This window comes from Panthera pardus, unplaced genomic scaffold, assembly GCF_024362965.1.
Source record: "Panthera pardus isolate Hobbes unplaced genomic scaffold, ASM2436296v1 HiC_scaffold_2, whole genome shotgun sequence".
Taxonomy (NCBI): domain Eukaryota; kingdom Metazoa; phylum Chordata; class Mammalia; order Carnivora; family Felidae; genus Panthera; species Panthera pardus.
Window position 1 is genome coordinate 69,953,101 of NW_026526765.1, and position 23,911 is coordinate 69,977,011.

The 23,911-nt window shown below is 33.3% G+C and overlaps 1 protein-coding gene across 4 annotated transcripts in view; it reads right to left on the reverse strand.

Moving 5' to 3' along the window:
- FER (FER tyrosine kinase) overlaps nt 1-23,911 on the reverse strand; it is a 436,635-nt gene that overhangs the window by 140,903 nt on the left and 271,821 nt on the right. For all 4 annotated transcript variants that reach the window (XM_053907154.1, XM_019450529.2, XM_053907155.1 and 1 more), the window contains 3 exons: nt 20,520-20,576; nt 16,240-16,355; nt 13,626-13,720 (listed from right to left, as the gene is read on the reverse strand). In XM_053907154.1, the coding sequence (XP_053763129.1) occupies nt 13,626-13,720; nt 16,240-16,355; nt 20,520-20,576 (268 nt within the window). The remainder of the gene's footprint in view (nt 1-13,625; nt 13,721-16,239; nt 16,356-20,519; nt 20,577-23,911) is intronic.

Here is a 23,911-nt window from a genome sequence, read left to right on the forward strand (position 1 = left end):
CTGAAATACAAAATATACAGATCCACCCACATGCTGGTAGTAAATAGCATTGTGGAAGATAACTTTATTTGGAAGTCTTTACCAAGGACTTGAAAATGCTCCCAATACTATCACAGACTGACATGTAAGAGAAGGAAAACAAAACAACATAAATAAATAAATAAATAAATGAATGAATAAATAAATAAATAAATAAAAATAAAATGAAGTCTTAACCGGTGCAAAACTGAAAATATTTAGTCTATGTAATCTCTTAAGATTCAAAATTATTAGAGATGCTCTATAAATCCATTTCCTTAATCTCTTTGTTTGCTAAAGAAAGCCTGTCATTTTGAATGCAAATACTGTCAAATCTAATACTATTTTCTCAAGTTTGGCACAGAAGAAATTAGGCAAACTTATTGTTTCTAGCAAAGGTTACGTTTTCTAGGTGTATTTATTAGATTCTTAATCTCAGGCCCAGCTGTGTCAGGCACTGAATCATATCCTTCTTGGTATTGAAATTCATGCCCACAAATAGGTACCAATGACAATTTACTTCAGTTTTACAGAGAAGGACAAATGGAGGCAAATAAAGAACAGCAAAATTCCACACACATAAAACCTTGTTATGACAGTTTCTAATATTATGTTCACATTTTCAATGACAGGAGGCTATACAATGCTTAATATAAAGTGCAAGCTCTCAAGATAAATTTGTGAAGATGTTTTATGTTACACAGCATCTGAAAACCTAGTAAAGGAAAAAAGAGTCCCTAAATGAGAAGAGAGATATTAAATATGACCAGAAAACTAGTAAGGAAATGAGAAAAGAAAAATACATAATGGATTTTCAGAAGCAATTAATTTGACTGGTCATAAAATGAGCATTTAGCAAGTAGAAGATTGATTTCATCCTCAAAATTTATTCAAATTTATGAAGGGCAAGGAAGAGAAGGCCAAACTATATACATTCCCATTCACTTGACATAACAAAACACAGACCATTTGGCCTGAAGAGCCTAGAAGAAATTCAGTATTTTCCATGAAATTTGTCATTAATGTGAAGCTCCCTTTACATCATGTACCCTTGGAAGCTGATCAAGACAGCAAGAGTCTCGTATGTTCAGTTCAAGGTAATTACCACAAGAGGACTCCTTAATTTGAAATAGTCATTACTGCAATCTACAAGGCTTTGCAGGATTGGAACCCCACTGCCTCTCTAGCCCCATCTCCTCCTGCTCTCCCCTCCCCCTTACTACACCCACACTGCTCTTTATTCAACTCCCAAGTCTAGAGTGCCTGTCCTCCACCTATCTATGTAGCTGGTTCTCCCCCCTCAACAGGCTTTCAATCAAATGCTCCACCCTACTGAGCCTTCTCTGGAGACTTTCTCTAGGACTTCAACCTCCACCCCTCCTCAATATTGCTATCCTCTTCCCTCTAGACTGCACTTTTCATGCCATTCAACATAATCTGTATTTTACTTTTTTATCTGACATATTTCTTCCCTCACTAGAATGTAAGCTTCACGAGAATGGGATTTTTGCTTTTTGTGGAGTCTTTCAGTCTGTTTTCTTCACTGTTGAATCCCCAGCACCTGGCATCCCACTGGGCATTCGGTAACTGTTGAGCATGAGTAAATAACCTAACAGAAAAATCTAGATTTAAATGAATAGCTATGGATAGAGGGATACACCTCAAATATTAAAGCAGAAGATTTTCATTTCTTCCACAAATTTAAGAAGAGTCCAGAGTTTGTCTGACTATCATTTCTGAATACAAAGGATAACTTACAACTAGAAAGGGATAACATTTACAAACTAAAGTGAGAAGATAGCATTGCAGTATCTTTGGCTAATGCTGACACGAGGCGTTTGTTTGGTTTCTACGTAAAATAGTCTGAGTATTTATGGCACTTCAAAGTAGAAAAAAACCCCAAACATTCACTTTTCAACTTTCATTGTAAATAAAATAAGTATTTTTTTAAGAACTTTGATTCAACCAATTTTCAGTTGTCTTTTCAACTTGGAAAAATAGTCTGTGCCCTTCACTGTTTCAACAACTGTTTTCGTTATAACCCTGATAACAGGAAAAATCTCATACTAATAGGCACTTTCACATTCATATATGTTAAATAAGTTATAGGGGAAAACCTATTTATTTGTAAAGACAAAACATTATATGTAAATTTTTATTTTTTACTTCGGTTGAATTCTACAGTTTTACTAGTCCCAGCCACACTTCTAATATTTGCATCAAATATAAGTAGGCTTTTGATGTTCAAGCGAATTTTTGTTTTTAACATATATCTTTGAACTTTATCTGAGAATTTTAAGACTTTCCCATGTATAGTAACAAAAACTTAAAAATGATAAAAAAAAAAACAAACCAAAACTAGTTAAAGCTAATCAGTCCCTTAAAGAACCATTTATCCATGTGGAAGGATGCCTATGTATTCATCACCTCCACACTTTCCTTTCAATCATTAAATAACTTCAACTGCCATAAAGTCATTTTCAAAACAGTATCTACGACAAGAATATGGTTCAGAACACACTTTGTCCTGCTCACCAGGCTACCTGCCTCCTTGCAAGAGGTACTTATAGCTATCACTGTTATCAGATGCTTAGAACATAAAAAACATAGGAGCAATATTGCGCAGATGTACACAATCCATCTTTGGCTCAAACGTACCATGATAACTTAATGTCTGTTGTAACATACCAACCTTTTTCTCATTTCATTGATAAAAAAGGAAAATCTCTGTACACTTCTTTAGAATCACTCAAGTCAAAAAGGTAATACAGTAGTGGTAAGAGTTATTATATATTTCAGGTTTTTCTCATATCCTTCTTCTGGGTTAATGTATTTAGCACTTAGCTCCACCTCAGGGGAAGAATATTCACTGCTAGAAGAAAGTGATATATCTGAAGAACAATAGGAAAATGCCAAAACCACATGTGTGGAATACTACCAGCTTATCAATTTATGTCACGTGTAAATAAAATTAGCTGATTCCCAAGGATGTTAGTGCTTTCAGCATCTGAAGAAATGGCCAGTTTATCCCATCTGCATTTGCTTTGGGGTATTAGGCAGCAAATGAAACACGAGGGCAAACCAGTGTATCATTTGGCTGAGAAAAAATATCAATTTAAAGATGTAATCTTTTCAAAAGGTTTTGGAAGTAGGTTACATTATATCAAACTATTATCTGTGGTATAAAATGGCAACAGAGAACATTTATTTTGTTTTTCATTAATGTGATATGCTTGAATTATAAAGTGAATGTCTAAGTTTAGATATAACATCAGTTAACATTTAAAAGAAAACTTCCTTATTTTCCCAAAGTGGAATTCACAATCCTCTAATTTATTAGACCAAATTCATACCAAAGTTATTTTTAAAGAGTATTCTGTTAATAGCTCCATACGTAAGTCCATAAAATTAGGTTCTTCTGTGGCAATTAACAAAAAATAATTCAGCCACTGAGTTGACATCTTATAATTTTTAGTAAATAAATACTTATTTGAGTATTACTATGTTGCTCTCTCCTTGAGCTCAAAATTTGCTGCTGTGAAGTGGTATTATTACACAACTGGTCATGGGTTAGAGCTTATGTAAGACCAAGTGCCAGTTCAGATTTTGAGGGCTCTCCTTTATGAGTGGTAGGAGCAATGTTCCTTAATCTTTTCTTGGCACAATTTACCTTTGTTACATTTATGATGAACAAATGAAACAAATGCCAGGCAAGTATCCACAGCCAAAACACTGGGACTTTGTTCCCAATGAAGCAGGAACTGTCATTTTCAGGGACTACCATAATAACTTTCTATAGCTGTGATAATCACATGACTGAAATTGGTTCTGCTACATCATATACATATATAAAATGTTGTTTTGAATTGAAGGGGTAGTTTATTTTTAAGAAGAATTTAACCTCCCTAGGGGCGCCTGCGTGACTCAGTCGGTTAAGTGTCCGACTCTTGATTTTGGCTCAGCTCATGTTCTTGCAGTCACAAGATCACAGCCCAGCCCTGGACTGCACTGACAGCGTGGACCCTGCCTGAGGGTCTCTCTGCCCCTCCCCTGCTCACACTCACACACACACACACATTCTCAAATAAAACTTTTTTTAAAAGAATTTAACCTCCCAGCAAAATTTAGCGAAATTACTCACAGAAATTATCAACTGAAATGAATTAAAAGAAATTGTGACAGTGGAAATGTTTCTACTGAGATGTTAAAGACATTTAGGATATAAAATAATCACGCTAAGATTTCTAAGCCAAAATCTCTAGACCATATAAACTCCATGAACTCAATTCTTAAAAAACATGTTATAGGGAGGAGATATATTTTGATGATGTCTAAACCTGGTAAAAATTCTTCAATAATTCTCAAAGTTTCAAACACATAAGTCATTTTAAAATTAAAATGACTTTGAGTACTGCCAAAGGGCAGCATCTGTATAAGCTATGGAATGTACCAGATAATGTAACATTCAATTGGTTCCAGAAAGTTCTGAACTCAGAGAGGAGATCCATGTCAGAAAGAAAGGGGCAGTTACAAGTCTCTAGGGAAAGAAAGTGGAGACTGACATTTTTTTAAGGCTTAATAAAATTAATCACCTCTACTCATGATGTGCAGAAACATTGTTGCATTTAAAGGTTAAGGTGCTTAGTTTCCTCTTCATCTGGGTATCAGTGGCAGCCCTAATTCAATCACATAAGAAAATAAATGACACCTGCCTGGCCCATAAACATTCCTTTAAGTAATGTTTGTCACTTAAAAAAAAAATTCTCTCACAATTTCCTTCATTTCAACTTCTAAGTAATAAACAACATGCTTACAAACTGTCTTTTTTAGCATATTAGAGCTTTTTGTTTTTAGTATTTCCTAGTGCCATTTAGAATTGCCTTTTGTTTGATTTTACTTATCCAGCAACCCATGAGCAAACAAGTAAATAAAGCATTTGTAATTCAAGAGATGATTCAAGTAAAGACAAGATCATCTTGGAGTATTCACTCTAAACTTCAATTCTCATATGCTTCTAATCTCTTTAAACATTACTTTGGTTCAAATATATTTCAGATTTATGATTTCAAAGGGTTCAGTTATCTGACGAGAACAGGAGCATATTAAGTCTCTGCATAATGCAGTTTTGAAATGGCATGCATATTAGACACTAAGCAGTTATTAAATCTTGCTTTTAACCTACCAGTTTTCTAAATCTTTCCTCCACAAGCTTGATTCCCAGTAGAGAAAAAAGGAACTCCCAACAAAAATTTTCCTGTTTACTACAGTAAGCTATTTACTTATCTGTGCACAAGGCTGAGAAATTATGTAAGGGGGATTAATGTATTTGCCCATAGGGTATCTTGCATAGATGTTTAGCTTGAATTTTCACTTGTATTTTTAATTCGTAAAAGGATTATATATTTTGACCCACTTATAAATTGAATGATAAAACAAAACAGAGCATTATTTTCCTACTTGCTATTTAACTAATGTTGACAAGTCATTTTTACTTCTCTGAACTTCATTTAGTTTATTTATAAATGAAGATAACAATATGGCTGGTAGACTAAATGACCTAATATCAAAGTGCTTTTACAACTTTAAGATATTTTTTAAGCATAAGAAATTATATATTACTATGGTGCTTTTACAAGAATGAAAACTAGCTGGCTCTTTCCCCATAATACCTTTTATAAAGGAAGAAAAACACAGAAAAGTACTTTCTGAAGTAGTCTGAGAATTGAGGTTTCAACTTAAACATTTTTCTAACAATTACAATAATACAGCTTATTGCTAAAATTCAGAGGCCATTTAATCTAGCCACTTGAGTTTTACATAATAAAGATCAATGAAAGCTAAATATAAAACATATCAACAGAACAGTTACAAGGATGGAGAGAGAAGAACTGAAAACAAATGTTATACATCCTAATTTGTTCTCAGTCATTCCTATTTAGTACACCTAGGGTTAGGAGGAGAATTAGGGGCAGAGGCAGGTTCAGAGTTTGGGTTAGTTTTGGCTGGATTATAGCAGGCATTTTAAATAACCACTTTTTTCTCTTAGCCAATTGGAAAATAATAAAATTTATGGTAATAAAACAAAGTGGTCCCATGTGAAATATTTAGAGAGATATGTAATGTGTCTATATGTGTATTTACATAAAATCACAGTACATTAGTCCTTATACCAACCCTATTAATCTTACTTTATAGGCAGGAAAATTAAGGCACAGAAGTGTTAAGTAAGTTCAGCAAGGTCATATAAGACTGCCTAGCTCTTGGGCTTTTTTTGTTAAAGAGCCATTTACAAGTTCAGTTTATATACATAAAATTTGTCCATTTTAACGTATGATTCAATGAGTTTTGACAAATTCACAGGTGTGCAACTGTCACTACAATCCAGTTTGATACATTTTCATCATGCCAAAAAGTCTCTCATACCTGTATACCGTTGGCCTTTAAACATCAGGGCTTAGGAGTATCAATCCCATCCCAGGCGAAAATCTACTGGGAAATCTATTAATTTCCTAAGAACATAACAACTAATAGTCTACCATTGAGCAGAAACCTTACTAATGACATAAACAGTTGATTAACATATTTTGCATGTTAAATGTACTAAATACTGTAGTTTTACAATAAAGCTAGAGAAAAAAAAACCTTATCATTAGGGAAAACACATTTACCATACTATAAAAAATATGTATAATAAATGGACCCACACAGTTCAAATCCATGCTGTTCAAGAGTCAACTGTATAGTCAATCCCATCAGAAAGCCCAGCCCCAGAAAACCACAATGCCTTCTCTGGCCATTTCAAAGAAATGGAATCATACAGCATGTAGTCTTCTGCATTGGACTTGTTTCGATTAGCATAACGTTTTTGAGGTTCATGCATACTGCAGCGTGTATTAATTACCTCATTTCTCTTTATTACTTAATAGTATTTATACCGTTTGGATATGCTACATTGTTTTTCCATGGACATTTAGGTTATTTCTACTTTTTGGCTATCATAAACAATGTTGCTATGAACATCTACTTACAGTTTTTGTGTGACAAATATTTTCAATTCTCTTGGGTAAATACCTAGGATTGAAACGCTTAATATATGTGGAACATTCATGTATAACTTCTAGAGAAATTGTAAACTTTCTTCCAAGAAAGCTGTATTATTTTATATTCCAGCACTAATGTATGAGGGAGTTGGTTTTTTCACACCCTCACCAACACTTATCAGAACTCCAGATCTCCACCACTACCCTCTCTGGCCTTTTACTGACCATGCACTTGTGTCACGGAATGCTGGACAGGACAGAGGAAGGAGCTAAGTGAATGAAGAAGTGAGGGAGACAGAGATCCCTATACTTTTTCAAAGACAACCATATCTATTTCAGCTGATGAACCTACATTGACACATCACTATCCTCCAAAGAGTGTTACAATATTAGTTTAACAGCTAGCATTTTAATTTCAAACACTGGCAAACAAGTGTTTATTGTGACAAAGATGAAAAATACCATAAACATGTTAAAGGGTGCTTTTTATTTACTTTTTCTGGCTATATGGTTCTAGAAGCTAGAACATGCGGTATGATGTTGAAGTGGTAAATGCAGATAGAGGTTTTATTTCTTATATAAAGGAGGAAAGTATTCAGTCATTTACCATTAAGTATAATGTCATCTACAGGCTTTTCTTAGAAGGCCTTAATGTTGAGGAAGTTTTATTTCTCATGAGAGCATTCTTATCAGGAACACAGGTTTGATTTTGCCAATTTTTTGTATCTATTGAGATGATGATACTATTTTTTGTTTGTTTGTTTGTTAATGTGATGAATGGCATGGATTGGTTTTTGAAGGTTAAACCAACTTGCAGTTCTAGGATAAATTCTGCTTCAGTATGATGTATTTCTGTATATTGCTATATTGGCTTTGTTATAATTATGCTTAGGATTTTTATATAAGATCATGAGACATTACTCTGTAGTTTTCTTTTCCTATGATTTTTTTCTCTAGCTTTAGAATCAGGTAATGGTGGTCTCAAAAAATGAGCTGGGAAGGAGTCTTGCTTTTTCAACTTTCTGAATGAGTTGGTATAGAAGTGGTGTATTTCCTTCTGAAAAGTGTAGTATAATTCACCAGTGAAGCCAGCTGGGCCTGGAGTTTTCTTTGAAGGATAGTTTCTTAATGACCAATTCTTTAAAAGAGAGGGGGATATGAAGATTGAAGGATTTGGTAGTTTTATCTTTCAGGAGATTTGTCCATTGCATCTAAGTTGTTTAATTTGTTTGCACAAACTTGGCCAAAATATTCCATTAATATCCTTTTGACATCTGTAGACTCTGTAGTGATGTCAGCTCTCATTTTTGATATTAGTAATTTGTGTCCTCTCTTTTTTCTTATCGGCCTATGTAGAGGTTTACTTTTATTGATCTCAAAAGACTAGCTTTTAGTTTCATTGACTCTGTGTTTTTCCCTTTTCATTGATTTCTGCTATTGCCTTAATTTTTTCTTTCTTCTACATACTTTGAGTTAACTTGGATTCATTCAACTTTTTATGGTAGAAATTGAAGTCATCACTTTGAGTACCTTCTTTTCTAATATAGACATATACTGTTAAAGTCGTTTCTCAAGTACTGCTTTATAGGCAGTATATAAATACTGAGATGTTGCGTTTTCATTTGCATTCAGGCTCAAAACACTTTGATTTCCACTCTGCCCCACTGGTTATTTAGATGCACATTGTGTAGTTTCCAAATATTTAGAGGTTTTTCAGAGATTTGTCTTTGAGCTCTATTTTTATTACATGTACATAATTTAAATACTTATAAATTAGTTGGGACTTGTTTTATAGTCCAGAATATGAACTATCTTAGTACATATTCTCTGTGTACTTAAGAGAATTGTATTTTCGGGTGATGATGTATGGAATGTCCTATTTATGTCAGTAGGTTAGGTTGACTGACAGTGCTTTTCAAATCTTCTATAACTTCCTTAGTGGATATACTTTTTAAATCAAATTTACTTTTAACGATCACTTACTATGGCATCACAAAAAAAGTAATACTCAGTGATAAGTCTGACAGAAGACAGAAAGTCCTCTATACTAAACTCTACAGAACTTAGCTTAGAGAAGTTAAAGATCTTACTAGCAAGATATACCATGTCCATGGGTCAGAAAACACAATAATGTTAATCCATCTATTTACCCCCAGTTGATCTACAGACTCAGTACAATACCAACCTAAATGCCAGCAAACCTTTATATAGAAACTCTTGAACTATAAAAGAACACTAACATTGATATGGAAATGCTAAGGGCCTCTAATAGCCCAAACGATGAAGAAACAAATTATAGCACTTACATTACCTGATTTCAAGACATTATAAAGCTACAGTAATTAAGACAGTGTTGTATTGGTATGAAGACAAACAAAAGAATCAACAGAAAAGACGAGTCCAGAAAAAGACCTATACATAAAATTAAAATGAAAGTGCATGTAACAAGGTAGGTGAGGGAAACACCATAAGGGAAAAAAAGACAGTAATTTAAACAGGTGGTGCTGGAAGAACTGCATATCCATATGTCAAAAATATAAACTTAAGCTGTTTTTCACAGCATATATAAAAATTAACTTGAGATGGATCACAGACTCAAATGTGAATTCTTAAACTATAAAACACATAGAAGTAAGCATAAAAGAAAACATTTATGATCTTAGGATCGACAAAACTTTCTTCTATGTACCATGAAAAACATGATCTATGAAAGAAAAATTTGGTAATTTAAACTTTGTCAAAATTAAAAACTTCTGCTTTCCAAAAGACACTTAAGATAATGAATAGATATATCACAAACCAAGAGAAAATATTTGAAAAATAACATTTCTGATAAAGGATTGGTATCTAAAGTATGTTAAGAACCAAGACTCAATTGTAACAAACAACCCAATTTTTACAAATGGGCAAATGGTTTGAATAGACATTTCACCAAAGAAGGTACATGAATGGCAAATTAGCACATGAAAAGATGCTCAACATCTTTAGTCAGGAAAGACAAATTACATTAAGACATTTCTACATAAATATTAGAATGGCTAAAGACTGACCGGTCTGAACTGATGAAAAGAGAACACTGCTGCTGGGAAGGCAAACTAGTATAATCACTTTAAAAGGCAATTTGGCAGTTTCTTAAGTATTTAAACATGCATATTCCCTACTATTCATTCATCCCTTTCCTAGTACCTTCCCTAGAGAAATAAAAGCACAGGTCCATTACAAAGACTCGTACATAACTATTTTTAGCAGTTTCATTTGCAGTAGGCCCAGAAAAGAAACAACTCAAAAGTCTATCAGTAGCTGAATAGATAAACGGTGGTATATTCCTGAGGTCACTCTACTCAGCAATAAAAGGGAAACTATTGATACAAAATGGCTGAATCTCAAAATAATTATGCTAAATGAAAGAAACCAGACCAGAATAAAAAAAAAGTGTAGACTGTATGATTTCATTTATACAAAATTCTAGAAATACAAACTAATATAGCAACAGAAGGCAAATCAGTGATTACCTGAGACAGGGTGTAGAGAAGGGTATAACTAAGTCCATACACAGACAATCAAGTATCCTATAAAAGTTGTTATTGTATCAAAGTGGTTTTCAAAAAGAATGACAAATTATGCTTATTAAAAATTAGATATTGGACCCACATTTTCTCAAATAAATGAAGTAAACGTGACACTTCAAGGGGAAAAAAATGACAGGTTTTGTTGCCAGCGATAAAATCCAAACTTTACAGTGACAATTAAAATTTTAGAAAACACATATTTGTCACCATGTACTTGATAGCTTCCCATTATTTGTCTGATGAGACTACTGTTGACATTAATAAAGGTGATCTTTTGATGTTATATAATGAATCATGTCACCTTTTTAAGGATCTATATATATAACCTGGTCACCTGATATATTCTAAATGATGAAGCATGATGCTACAGAATCATGCACAGATAAAAGATACATTCAAATTCCAAGTTCAAGCAATGGAGTTAGTGTAAGAGAGTATGAAAAGTTTATCACTGTGGTTTCAGATTCCATGCTGCAACTAACCTATGAAAAATTTACCAAAATGTACTGTGAAGTAAAAATAGAATATGGCTTCCCAACAATCGCCTACCCTGAGTCCTGGATCATGTGAACACAGTTATCACTTCCCTAATTATGTTGTCATATGGCATTCTCTTCTTTCAAAAAAGGAGAGAATATTCTCCAGCTGATAACACAAGAGTAAGTTTAAAAAAATCAAAAACACTTGAAAGATATGACTATGCTGAGTCTGAAGATGGAGGGACCACGGGAAAAACAGTGTAGAAACCTTAAGGAGACGAGAGATGCCTTCAGCTGACAGCACGCAATAAAAGCAACTTAGACCACTTCTCAGCTGCAAGGAACAGGATTCTGCCACAACAGAGGCAGGTTAGTAGTAAATTCCTCCCAGTGACTCCAGATAAGAACTCAGCCTGAAATCCCGATTTTGGGCTTTGTGATACCCTGAGCAGTTAACCCAATCAATATTGCCTATGCTTGTGATCCATAGAACTGTGAGGTAATAAATGCATGTTGATTAAAGCTGCTAGGCTGTGATCATTTGTTATGCAGCAATAGAAAGCTAATACATTTATTATAAATCAAAATGCACATATACTTGCAACCAACAATCCCATTGCTGAAAATGTACCCTATATAGTTCAAAATGATTACATTATTAGTCCAAATATATTCATTCAACGTTGATATATATATCGCACACACACAAAGTCTCCCTAAGTAGAAGACTGATTAAATTACATAAATCCATACAATGGAATATTCTGAAACCATTACAAAAAAAAGATATAACTACATGGATAAATATCAAACAATGAGACCCTAAGTTATACTATTAAGAGAAAAAAGATCTGAAAAGTTTAAGAGTATGTTTTTATACATTAAACATTTTCCTGGAAACACACACATATACTTAGTTATCAACTAGCTTTGAGACAGGCTTAGATTATTAAGTGGGAGATCTTCATTTTTAATTTTCTATTTTCCATTACGCTTTCAATTTTCTAATGGGGCTTATTATTCTTATTCTTTCAAAAACATCAATATAAGTTATTTGTCAGTGTCAGATGAACACTTCCCTGGCACTCCTGCAATGCTATATTCTTTTGTTCAACTTGTACCTGCTATCTGGCATTTGTCATCCATGCTAAGACCAAGATCACTTTTCCTCATCAACTCAGCCCCACCTTTCAAATCTCAGTTTCTCAGAGACATCCCCTATTAACTGGGGACTTCATGTATGTGATTTTTTTTTTTTTTTTTTTTGAGACAGAGACAGACAGAGCATGAGTGGGGGGAGGGGCAGAGAGAGAGGGAGACACAGAATCTGAAGCAGGCTCCAGGCTCTGAGATGTCAGCACAGAGCCCAATGTGGGGCTTGAACTCATGAACCGCGAGATGATGACCTAAGCGGAAGTCGGACAGTCAACCAACTGAGCCACCCAGGCACCCCATGATATTATTTAATTAAAACTATAAGCTATTCAATTGTTTTCAAAATTTTAGACTGTACTCTAACATTTTTCCTAACTATATTGAAATTACTTATGATATAGATCATAAATAACATACAATGTATATAACAGTGCTATCTTGATGAGGACCAAGATGATGATAATCCTAAATCCTGCAGTTATATGGTAGTATCAAGAACTACTACATAGTAGGCAAACCAGTGTGATAAAAATGCGACTAACTATCCTTAAATAATAGCAGAATTGTGTGAGCAATATTTAATGGGCAATCTGTAATATCAGGTTTATCTAATGTATATTAAAGTTAGAAATATTTTTCATATTCCTTTAAGTTTCTTTTAAAATGCATAAATACTAGTTAAAGCAAATATTTATTATTATTATATTTATAAATTTTACCAAGATCAAATTTTACCTCTAATGAAATTTTCTACAAGATGATATACAGTGAAAGTAACTTAAAAATACACTCTGTAAGTTCAAAGTTATCCTTGCTTGTTGGCAAAAGTGGTTAACCACAAGACCCAGAGGTGTTCAAAGTCACCATAAAGAAATATAGGAAAAATTCCTCAACAGATTAATTTTTCTTTGTTCACTTATGAAAGATGTTCATAGTTGATAAGGGATTCAAAGCACTATGGAATTTTATATGCAGCCAAACAAGAGGATGTGTGGTATTGTACTTGGAAAATAATATACAATGAACAAGATAGAAAATAGTACTATCATTGTTATAAAGTTAAACCAAATAGACTATTTTTATAAACAGGTCTTCTAACAAAAACATACCTAACTAAATTCCATGTGTAATTGCACTATAATAATATATCTCCCCCCCAAAAAACAGGTGGATGACATTTTCTATATAACAGCAAAGTATTAAAGACTATAAAAATATTGGGCATATACATAGCTCTTTGTCATCAGGAAAACGTTAAACAGAATTGCTGAAAACTTTACAAGGAGAAATCAAAGAGACTGAACATATAAAAATAATAAAACATGACATTACAACATCATCGAGGAAACCTCTAAAATCATTACCTGGAACCAGTTCCATAATGATGTAGATAGGCTGTCTTTGTGTGCAAACGCCTATAAGTTTGACAATATTGGGATGATCGTATTGCTTGAGAATTCTGGATGAAAAAAGTTTGAGAACAGTTATCATTTAAATAAAAAAGCATTGATTTATGATCATCAACAGCATGCCCAAGTAGAATATACTTTAGTCAATATAATTCTCTTTTTAAAGCTTCAATATGAAACCAAATTATAATTGATGGATGTATACAAGTTTAAATAAATATTAGCAAACTATAGGTAAAAGGAATCAATTCTCCTTAATTCAATATTCATTTAAAAATTATTATCCACTCTGAGTAATAATCATGCTAAACCTGAACATCTTACTTAGTCCCAAACATTACACTCCCTTCCAAGTATCTGGTTTTAGCCACTACCACAAAAGCATAACTGACAAGCATTTAGTGGACCAGAATTGTAAGCTGCTAGGTTGGCATCTTTTTGTTTTGTTTTTATGTACACACTTGATTGAAAATACATAAATAAGAATTCAATTCATATTGGTAAATTTTATAGGCTGATCATCTCATTAGATTTTGTAAAATACTATCTTGATTATAGCGATCAATTTCAAAATAGTAAAAATTCAAGTATTGAGAAAGCGGACTACAGGTTCAAAAATAATTTAGTAACAGTTTCAATATACACTGAAGCTGAAAAAAGGGGACTTTGTTTGGATAAAGGCGAAATTTCATCAGAGGGTTATAAAAATAGCACAGACTCATCCATAGGACTCCAAGCATGAGTTAAAATAAATTAGATTCCCTCAAAGGCCCATCTACGCTGAATATTTCTATTACCAAATCGTATTCCATATTATCCTACTGACATAGTTATAAATTCACTCATATTTGAAAAATGCAGTTTCCTAAGAGAATGAAAAAATCACTATTGAGAGAAAGAAAAAAAAGTTCATATATGTTTTGTATAAGCCCAACTAAAGCAGAGATAACGCCAAGAAAAATGCCTTAGATTGAAAATATATAATAATGACTTATAAGTGAAAAAAGATAAGAGTAGAAAAAATTCTAGAGATGAGGAAAATATTCTGTCACTCACCTTGAGCTTTCAGCTTCTATGAAGAATTAAAAACGAAGTCTTAGAATGTTTGACCCTAATCCAAAGTGTCATTTCTTAGGTTGGAAACTGCTTAGTAAAGAAATTCCACAAAATAGCCAGCATGGACTCCATATTAAATATCTAAATATATAGTTCTATCATCTATTAAATGACACTTGGGAATGTGCATAGATACAATTCTCATTTTTAACATAAAACTTTGTAATTCTACTTGAGAAAATGGATTTTTCCACTTTAGAAAATTTAATACTTTATTTTTCAATAAAACAGTCACAATTTAGAAACCAAGAAAACTAGCTTTAAAAAAAATAATGTAATATATAACCTTGTACCTTAATACCACCTATAAAATAATCAGCCTATGAAATACAAGTCTGATAGCATGCCTTTATCATACCATATTTTCAACCTACCAGTAATTGACATTAAAAAAGTTTACATCTTTATTCTCTAGATCATATTTAACAAGCGCACCAACTAGGTTAATCCATTGCTAGCAATATTCACTTTTAGATGCTGAATGAACAAACATCCATGAAAATGTTCCATCCTATGGCACTTAGTTCTCTCATTGCCATAAGCTTAGTTCTTTTACAGCACTTTATAGAAACCTCAATTTTATACGCTACGCCATGATAGACAGACACACACACAACACACACACACACACACACACACACACACACACACACACACACACACACAAACACACACACACTTTCCCTTTCTCCCTTTACAGCACATGGATCCATGTATCTTCCTTCTTTCCCATCCATATATCCATGCATCTCAGAGAGTCCATCCTTATTTTGTCCAAAACATTTTTCCATTTGTTTTGTACTGTGTTGTGGGTTTTACTGCTAACAGAATACTATTAACCACACACAATACAGGAGTATTAGAACATTAACTTTTAGCTAATAGAAAAAAAGAGAAGACAATTATCCTAGAAGATTAGAAAAGAAACAATGTACAAATTTTGGAACAAATGCCCAACAAGGAGTTGAAGAAGAAATCTGAGGTTCTCAGAAAAGAAAGGTAACAGCTCAGAAAAGACAATCAAGAGAAAACACTAAGGAGGGTTGTATAGATATAATTATATATATCTAAATGTATTTACATCAATTGTGTATTTTGTATATGGACTAAAATAATATTTTTATTATAAAGACAATCACATTGCACATGTACATACATAAATGTATGTATATGTGATAAAAGCAAAAAACATTGCAATATTCCAATACTGAAGAATACTCACTGTTTTTTAGCATCTGGTTCTTTTGACCATGATTGCATAAACATTCTATAGTCCAACTAAAAACAAATAAACTTTTTGTTTCTATACTGTGTAACTGCTTACTTGTGAGGGTTTGGAAAGTGCTTCCTTCTACTTCAGTAAATCATAATTTAAGATAATCCCAAACTTCGTATTTCAATGTTGTAATAGTAACTTATAAGCACATGTTTAATATTACTTCAGCAAACTCACTTGGCTTCTTGTAAAAATTTTATTTTCAGTTCCTGAGGAAGGTCTTCTTTACATGTTTTAACAGCAACAGCGGTTTTATCCTTTAATATGCCCTTATATACTTCACCAAAATTCCCCTGAAAATACAAATAACATGTACTGTTTAGGGTGTAAGACTGCCACATAACTCTCTGCAAAATACAAGGTAAACATGAAATGATGCATTTTGAATTAATCAAAGTATTCTTTTAGCTTTATTCAGAGTTTTAAGTAGACATAAAAGATGGGAAATGTTACTCTTGTCAATCCTCCAACTTTAAAAATATTACCCGACCCACCTACCCCTTGGGGGATTGAAGCATGAGGAGAACTGAAAAGGAAAATCAGGGAAAAAATTGGAACAGGATAAAAAGAGAAACTCAAGTTGAAACCATCAGAAAGACATTGTTTCCTGCCTCCTAGTTCTCTTTACCCCCAATCTCTAAATGTTATTAGATTAAGAAGTTAACCATTAATGTTTCAAGACAAAGCAAAGATTCCATGAGGTGGCTGTTGCTATGGATCCACACAGTCAAATGTCAGCTGAAGAGCGTAAGGCAATAGGTAAGAGGCAATTGAACCAGGCCCACTAGTGACTGTCACCCGTCAGCAGACTGTCAATCTCTGAAAGGTACCAAGGAAGAGGAAGTGCTTATCCAAATGCCAGTGTCACCCATGTTGGGTTTCTACCAAATGTAGAAATCCCTAACTTTGTTCTAAGTCTCTAACATATTTTGACTTTTATGTGCATTATTTCAAGTTTGAAGTCATTTTTTTTTAATTTTTAAGATGAAACAAAATATTACAAGGATGAGCTATAGAGCTAATCCAACAGCTATTTCTTAGTACTCAAGTTTTTAGGTATGCATATGTATTTTTTACATAACTCTAATCCTAATATGCAAGCATTATAATAAGCTTCAATGCTATTGTCGAACAATAAGTAACTGAACTAGGGGTCTGCTAATTATTGGGTTTAAGGTCTCAGATCAATGTAACTCTTTTTTTTTCAATTTACATCCAAATTAGTTAGCATATAGTGCAACAATGATTTCAGGAGTGGATTTCTTAATGCCCCTTACCCATTTAGCCCATACCCCCTCCCACAACCCCTCCAGCAACCCTCAGTTTGTTCTCCATATTTATGAGTCTCTTCTGTTTTGTCCCCCTCCCTGTTTTTATATTATGTTTGCTTCCCTTATGTTCATCTGTTTTGTATCTTAAAGTCCTCCTATGAGTGAAGTCATGTATTTGTCTTTCTCTAACTAATTTCGCTTAGCATTAATACTCTCTAGTTCCATCCACTTAGTTGCAAATGACAAGATTTCATTCTTTTTGATTGCCGAGTAATACTTCATTGTATATATATATCACATCTTCTTTATCCATTCATCCATCGATGGACATTTGGGCTCTTTCCATACTTTGGCTATTGTCGATAGTGCTGCTATAAACATTGAGGTGCATGTGTCCCTTCGAAACAGCATACCTGTATCCCTTGGATAAATACCTAGTCATGCAATTGCTGGGTCATAGGGTAGTTCTATTTTTAATTTTTTGAGGAACCACCATACTGTTTTCCAGAGTGGCTGCACCCAAGAGATCCTCTTTCTCCGCATCCTCGCCAACATCTGTTGTTGCCTGAGTTATTAATGTTAGCCATTCTGATAGGTGTAAGGTGGTATCTCATTGTGGTTTTGATCTGTATTTCCCGGATGATGAGTGATGTTGAGCATTTTTTCATGTGTCGGTGTGCCAGCTGGATGTCTTCTTTGGAGAAGTGTCCATTCATGTCTTTTGCCCATTTCTTCACTGTATTATTTGTTTTTTGGGTGTTGAGTTTGATAAGTTCTTTATAGATTTTGGATACTAACCCTTTATCTGACATGTCGTTTGCAAATATCTTCTCCTATTCTTCTGGTTGCCTTTTAGTTTTGCTGATTGTTTCCTTCACTGTGCAGAAGCTTTTTATTTTGATGAGGTCCCAATAGTTCATTTTAAGATCAATGTAACTCTTAACCAATAGTTCAAGGTGTGTAAGTTTTATGTATTAATAAATTGAAAATTATGAAAATGTTTTAATAAAGTATTTTATATATGTACATATATTTACGTCCAATTTCTGTCAGCAAAGTTTCATAGCATTTTTTTTCTTTAAAAATTTTAATTCCAGTGTAGTTAACGGTGTTATATTAGTTTCAGGTTTACAATATGGTGATTCAGCAATTCCAAATATTACTCCGTGCTCATCATGATACGTCTACACTCTTAACCCCCTTCACCTATTTCACCCATTCTCCCCATTCACTGCCCTCTGGTAATGATCTGTTTGTTCTTTATAGTTAAGAGTATTTTTTGGTTTGCCTCTTTTTTTGTTTGTTCATGTGTTTTGTTTCTTAAATTCTACACATAACTGTAATCATATGGTATTTATCTTTCTCTGACTTATTTTGCTTAGCATTATACCCTTTGGATCCATCCATGTTGTTGCAAATGGCAAGATTTCATTCTTTTTTATGGCTGAATAATATTCCATTGTGACTGTGTGGAGGCTGCTTGAGATTTCTCTCTCTCTCTCTCTCTCTCTCTCTCTCTCTCTCTATCTCTCTCCCTGTCTCCCTCCCCCCCTCCCTGTCTCCTTCTCTTTCTGGCCCTCCCTCATTCATGCACACGTACACATATTCTCTCTTTTCACTCTCTCAAAATAAATAAACTTTTAAAAATGATTAAATTTATTTAAACTGACACCATACTACGGTCTTGTCATTGAAAAAATATTATTCTTTGAAATGGCCCTAGTAAGGAGCTAATGGTTAAAATCCTTTCCTAACATACCATACATATTTCACATAGTAAACTAAACATAAACATAACTGAAATATTTCTCTTTAACTGAAAATATTTTTGCTTAGTACTCAAAAAGCAGTCCTTATCAACCCATTCTATTTTAGTAAATGGTTTAATTTTACAATATTTTAGTTGTGTTTTCAAGAAAATTTAATTTCCTTGTAATAATTTTTGGCCCAATTATTGCTACTGACTTACTGACCTAAAGTAATGGAAAGAAGGAATACTTCCTTAGGAATGATGAACACATCACAAATGAAATAAACACATCAGCTACTGCTTTTGACTTGAGATTCTTTAGAATTTACTTACAAAGTAATTATTAGCAGTCAATAGAAACTGCTTTCCAACAGCAATTTAATTCTTCCATTTGGAAAGGATATTTTAAAATAATATGAAGAATCCTGCAAAGTGGATTACTTCACTAGGGATTTACTTTCTCAACATATTCACAGCTAAAAAAAAATAAGGATTGTCAACTCATCAGTTGATATTTGAATAAAAAAATTAATAATCATTTATTTCTTTATTTAAAATGCTGAGCTCTAAGTCTAGTATTAATCAAATACATGCATCACAGTTTTCTTCAAACATCTGAATTTTATACTATTTTTCACATTGCACTGTAAGCCTATACTGAACTCAAACTTTCAAAACAAAACAGCACTAATTATTTCATTGACAAAGTCATATTTATCCATTAGAACTCAATCATAAAAAAGCTATTAATAAATTTGCAAATAGCCCATTTGATTAATGATTATAAAATGTCTGCCATTATTATTAAACATAATACACTTTCATCTGGCCTATGAGTTGGAAGAAACTTCAAACTAGTCTGGAAAAAAGGGACTTTCATCATATATAGCTACCTTCTCTGACCACTACCAGAGCTGGCTATAAAATCAATCTTTATATTGAAATATGTCTTATCCACATAATTATTAGATTGAAATAATGTATCTAGTGTTGTCACATAGTGAGATTCTATACACAATCCTGAAACCCTCAAGAGCAGTAAGTCACTTTTCTTGAACTATCATGTATAACCAGACACAAATGGAACAAGCCTACTGAGTGTTTAAACTTTTATTACATCACAGCTTCTTTTCCAATCTCAGATCACTAGTTTTGGCTTTACCACACTGCAATAAAATCATTACAGCTTTTAGTTCTTCCAGAGAAAAACATACATATACTATTTTAAAAAGCCAAGAATCATCCTTAAACTTTTCAAAGATTTTCCCCTTTTTATTTCAGTGACCATCACAGTATTTGTAACAGATGTGGTATAGTGTTATTCTAGGTTCCTGTGAGAATGTGCCTTGCTGTGTGCTAGAATGGAAGAAAAGCTTTGAAGAAAATGAAGAAGTCTGTAGAGTACACAGACACTGTAAGCTCAGCTGACTACATACCTTGCCCAGTAGTTCTCCCAACGTGACATCTTCATGATTGAGAACCCATTTCTTATCCTAGGGCAAAGAAAAAGAACAATTTTTTTTAGCCCAACCAAGAATACGTTTCCTGTAAGATGCATTTGAGGCAATAGCAAAGAGAACTAAGGAGTATTTTATTCAGACCATTAAATCAACAGCACACTAACAAGTTGTAACTTTAAGAGGGTATAACACAGACAGATTTAAGAAATGTTACTCCATCATAGGATTTAAAAATTCTACATTATTGCTAACTTCTATCACAAATCTCAGCCCTCAAAATGATAGTATTCCTGTATCTAGAACACAGCACGCCCTTTCCTCCCACCATCAAGTTTAGGCTCTGCCTTAATTGGTCATTTTACAACAGTTGTGTCATAAATATATGAGGGGATATTATCATATAATGCAAAATGTCCAATTCCCAATAAATTACAGAAAATTACATTACTAACAGCTAATTTTTCCACATGTAAAGTGGCCATGAGTTATAGCTGTCTCTGCAACTGCATATAGTCCCTTATCTTTCCCAAGTACTTTCTCATAGTATAATAAAGCAACAAACATTAATTCCAGTATCCCTAGGGTACACAAGCTTAGTAATGCAAACATGCCACTATAAAAGAACACCCTATTATCTAATCTCAAGAACTAATTGCTACTTAGGGAACACTTTATCGTACAAATCTCAGCTAGGAAACTACACAATACCATAGATTAAAAGACACCCAAATTTTTTAAAAAGAAAAATCAACAAGGAATGAAGCAAGAAAGAAGGAAAGAGAGGAAGATATGATGGAGAGGCAGGAAGGAAAAAAAAGTATGGGGGGAAGAGAGAAAGAGGAAAAAAAAAAGAAAATCCTAGAATGATATATTTTCTTCATAACTTGTTTTTTTATTAACTATTAAAGTATAGTATTCACCCACTGTACAGACTGAAATGTAGTATGACCTACAGAATGAGTTTTAACAAGTCACCGCACATCTTGAAGTGAATGTCTACCCCTAGTTTAAAAATATTCTGGACAGCTATTTCCAAAACACCATGTGACAAACACAACCACCACTCTCTGATAGGTCAGCAAAGAGAACATTGACTTTTTTCAGTTTACATGTATAGTCTTTCAATCTAAATACAAAGCTAGAGCTATAAAGGACCTGGAAAAAATACATAGGAGGATAGCTCCATGACGAAGACAGTAAGCAAAGTTTCTTAGGGCACAAAAGCATTAACTATAAAATTCGTCAAAATTTCAAACAAAATTATAAAACAAAAAATTATCAACAAAATTATAAAAATTCTTCCCAAGGCCATCATTTGAAAAATAAAACGGCAAACTATAATCTGGGAGAATTTTTGCATTACATCTATCTAACAAGTAATTTTTTTGTAGAATATATAGAGAATTCATACCTCAGTAACAAGTTAAGAAAAACCCAATTTTAAGAAACTGGATAAAAATCTGTAATAGCCAAATTATGGAAACAGCCCAAGTCTCCGTGGACTGATGAATGCATAAAGAAGATGTGATACACACAGGCTCATGCGCGCGCACACTAGAGTATTACTCAGCCACAAAAAAGAATGAACTCTTGCCATTTGCAATGATGTGGATGGAACTAGAGAGTATTATGCTAAGCAAAATTAAGTCAGAAAGACAAACACCATATGATTTCACTCATGTGGAATTTAAGAAACAAAACAAATGAACAAGGGAGGGCAGGGAGAGAGGGAGGCAAACCAAGAAACAGACTCTTAATTATAGAGAACAAAATTAATGGTTACCAGAGGGGAGGAAGATGGTGGGACGGGTGAAACAGGTGATAGGGATAAGGAGTACAATTGTTATAAGGAGCACTGCTTGTTGTATGGAAGTATTTAACCACTATATTGTACACCTGAAACTAATATTACACTGTATGTAACCAACTGGAATTTAAATTAAAAACTTCTAAAAAAAAATTGGGTAAAAAAAATCAAAAGAAGATGCACAAATAGTAAGTTCATCAAAAATGACATTATGTGTCAGGGACATAAAGCTACAAACCACATTAAGATGCCACTTCACACCCACTTAGAAGACTAAAATTCAAAAGATTAACAGTATCAGAAGATGTGAGGATGCGGAACAACTGGAATACTGACTCGTACATTGTTAGTTAAGGATTTGGAATGGAATAGCCATTTTGGAAGACAATTTGGCAGCATCACATCAAAAGGAGAATGGATAAACAAATTTTGGTATAATCAGGCAATTAGTTACTACTCAGCAACAATTTACTACAAATGCATCCAACAGAGCATTTGTACAACATTTTGTCAAGCTAATAAGGCCAAATATACTTTATATACATGGCATAAATAAAGAGTCCACTTATATAAATTGTTAGAAATGGGCAAATCTATAATGCTATAAATCAGAGCAGTAGTTGCCTAAGGCAAAGGTTGTGGAAGATTGCCAAGAAAAAGGAATTCTGGGAGTTTATGAAAATAATTTACTGATATTTCATTGAATACATTTAAAACCCGTGAATTTTGTTGCATGTAAACTATTTCCATGAAGCTTATTTTTTTTAAATGAGAAATGTAAAAAAGCAATTATTTCAAAAATGCTACTTTCCATTTGAACAGTACTTTTGGGTTAATTTCCCCTTTACAGATACTATCAAAAATATACTATCTAAAGAATGTTGTCTGGCAGGCAGAAGAGTTATTATTTTAAAGTTGCAAAACTGATTGGTTGAGAGCTTTTTCATTTCAAATAATGGTAAAATACATGGATCACCCAACTCTCCCCTCAACCACTGAAAAAGCTGGATAAAATAGGAAGAACAAAAACGAAAAAGTCCCAAATTTTTGTTCCAGAAGCCTGAAGAGCTAGTGAAATAGTTAAACATTGAGTGGCTAAATGGACATGAAAAAAAGACCAAAAGTCAAGTTAGATTAAGAAAAGTTAAATTTAGGTTAAGAAACCACCCAAAATTCAGACCTTCTGGACTACCTTTACCTTAAATTCATATGTTGATTTTGAAAGCAGCAGCCAATAGGCTAAAAAGCAAAAAACAAAGCACACACATACTGGAGGAAGTTCTTTAGCCAGAAGGCATAAAGGAAGAAAAACAAAAATGGTAAAAACCTAAGTCAATGTAACAGAATTTTCTTCTCTTGCACTCTTTAAAATGTGCTCGACAAACAGAAAGTTGTAACATTTTCTGATGAGTTTTGACTCAGATATAATACATATGAAAAGTACACCAAAGAGGAAAAGGTATACAGATCCATACTGTGATAAAGTTTCTGCATTCCACTTGAAATGTTAACGTATTGATTCTTTGTAAACTGTGAAAAGTTAAATGTTTTTGAGCAACCA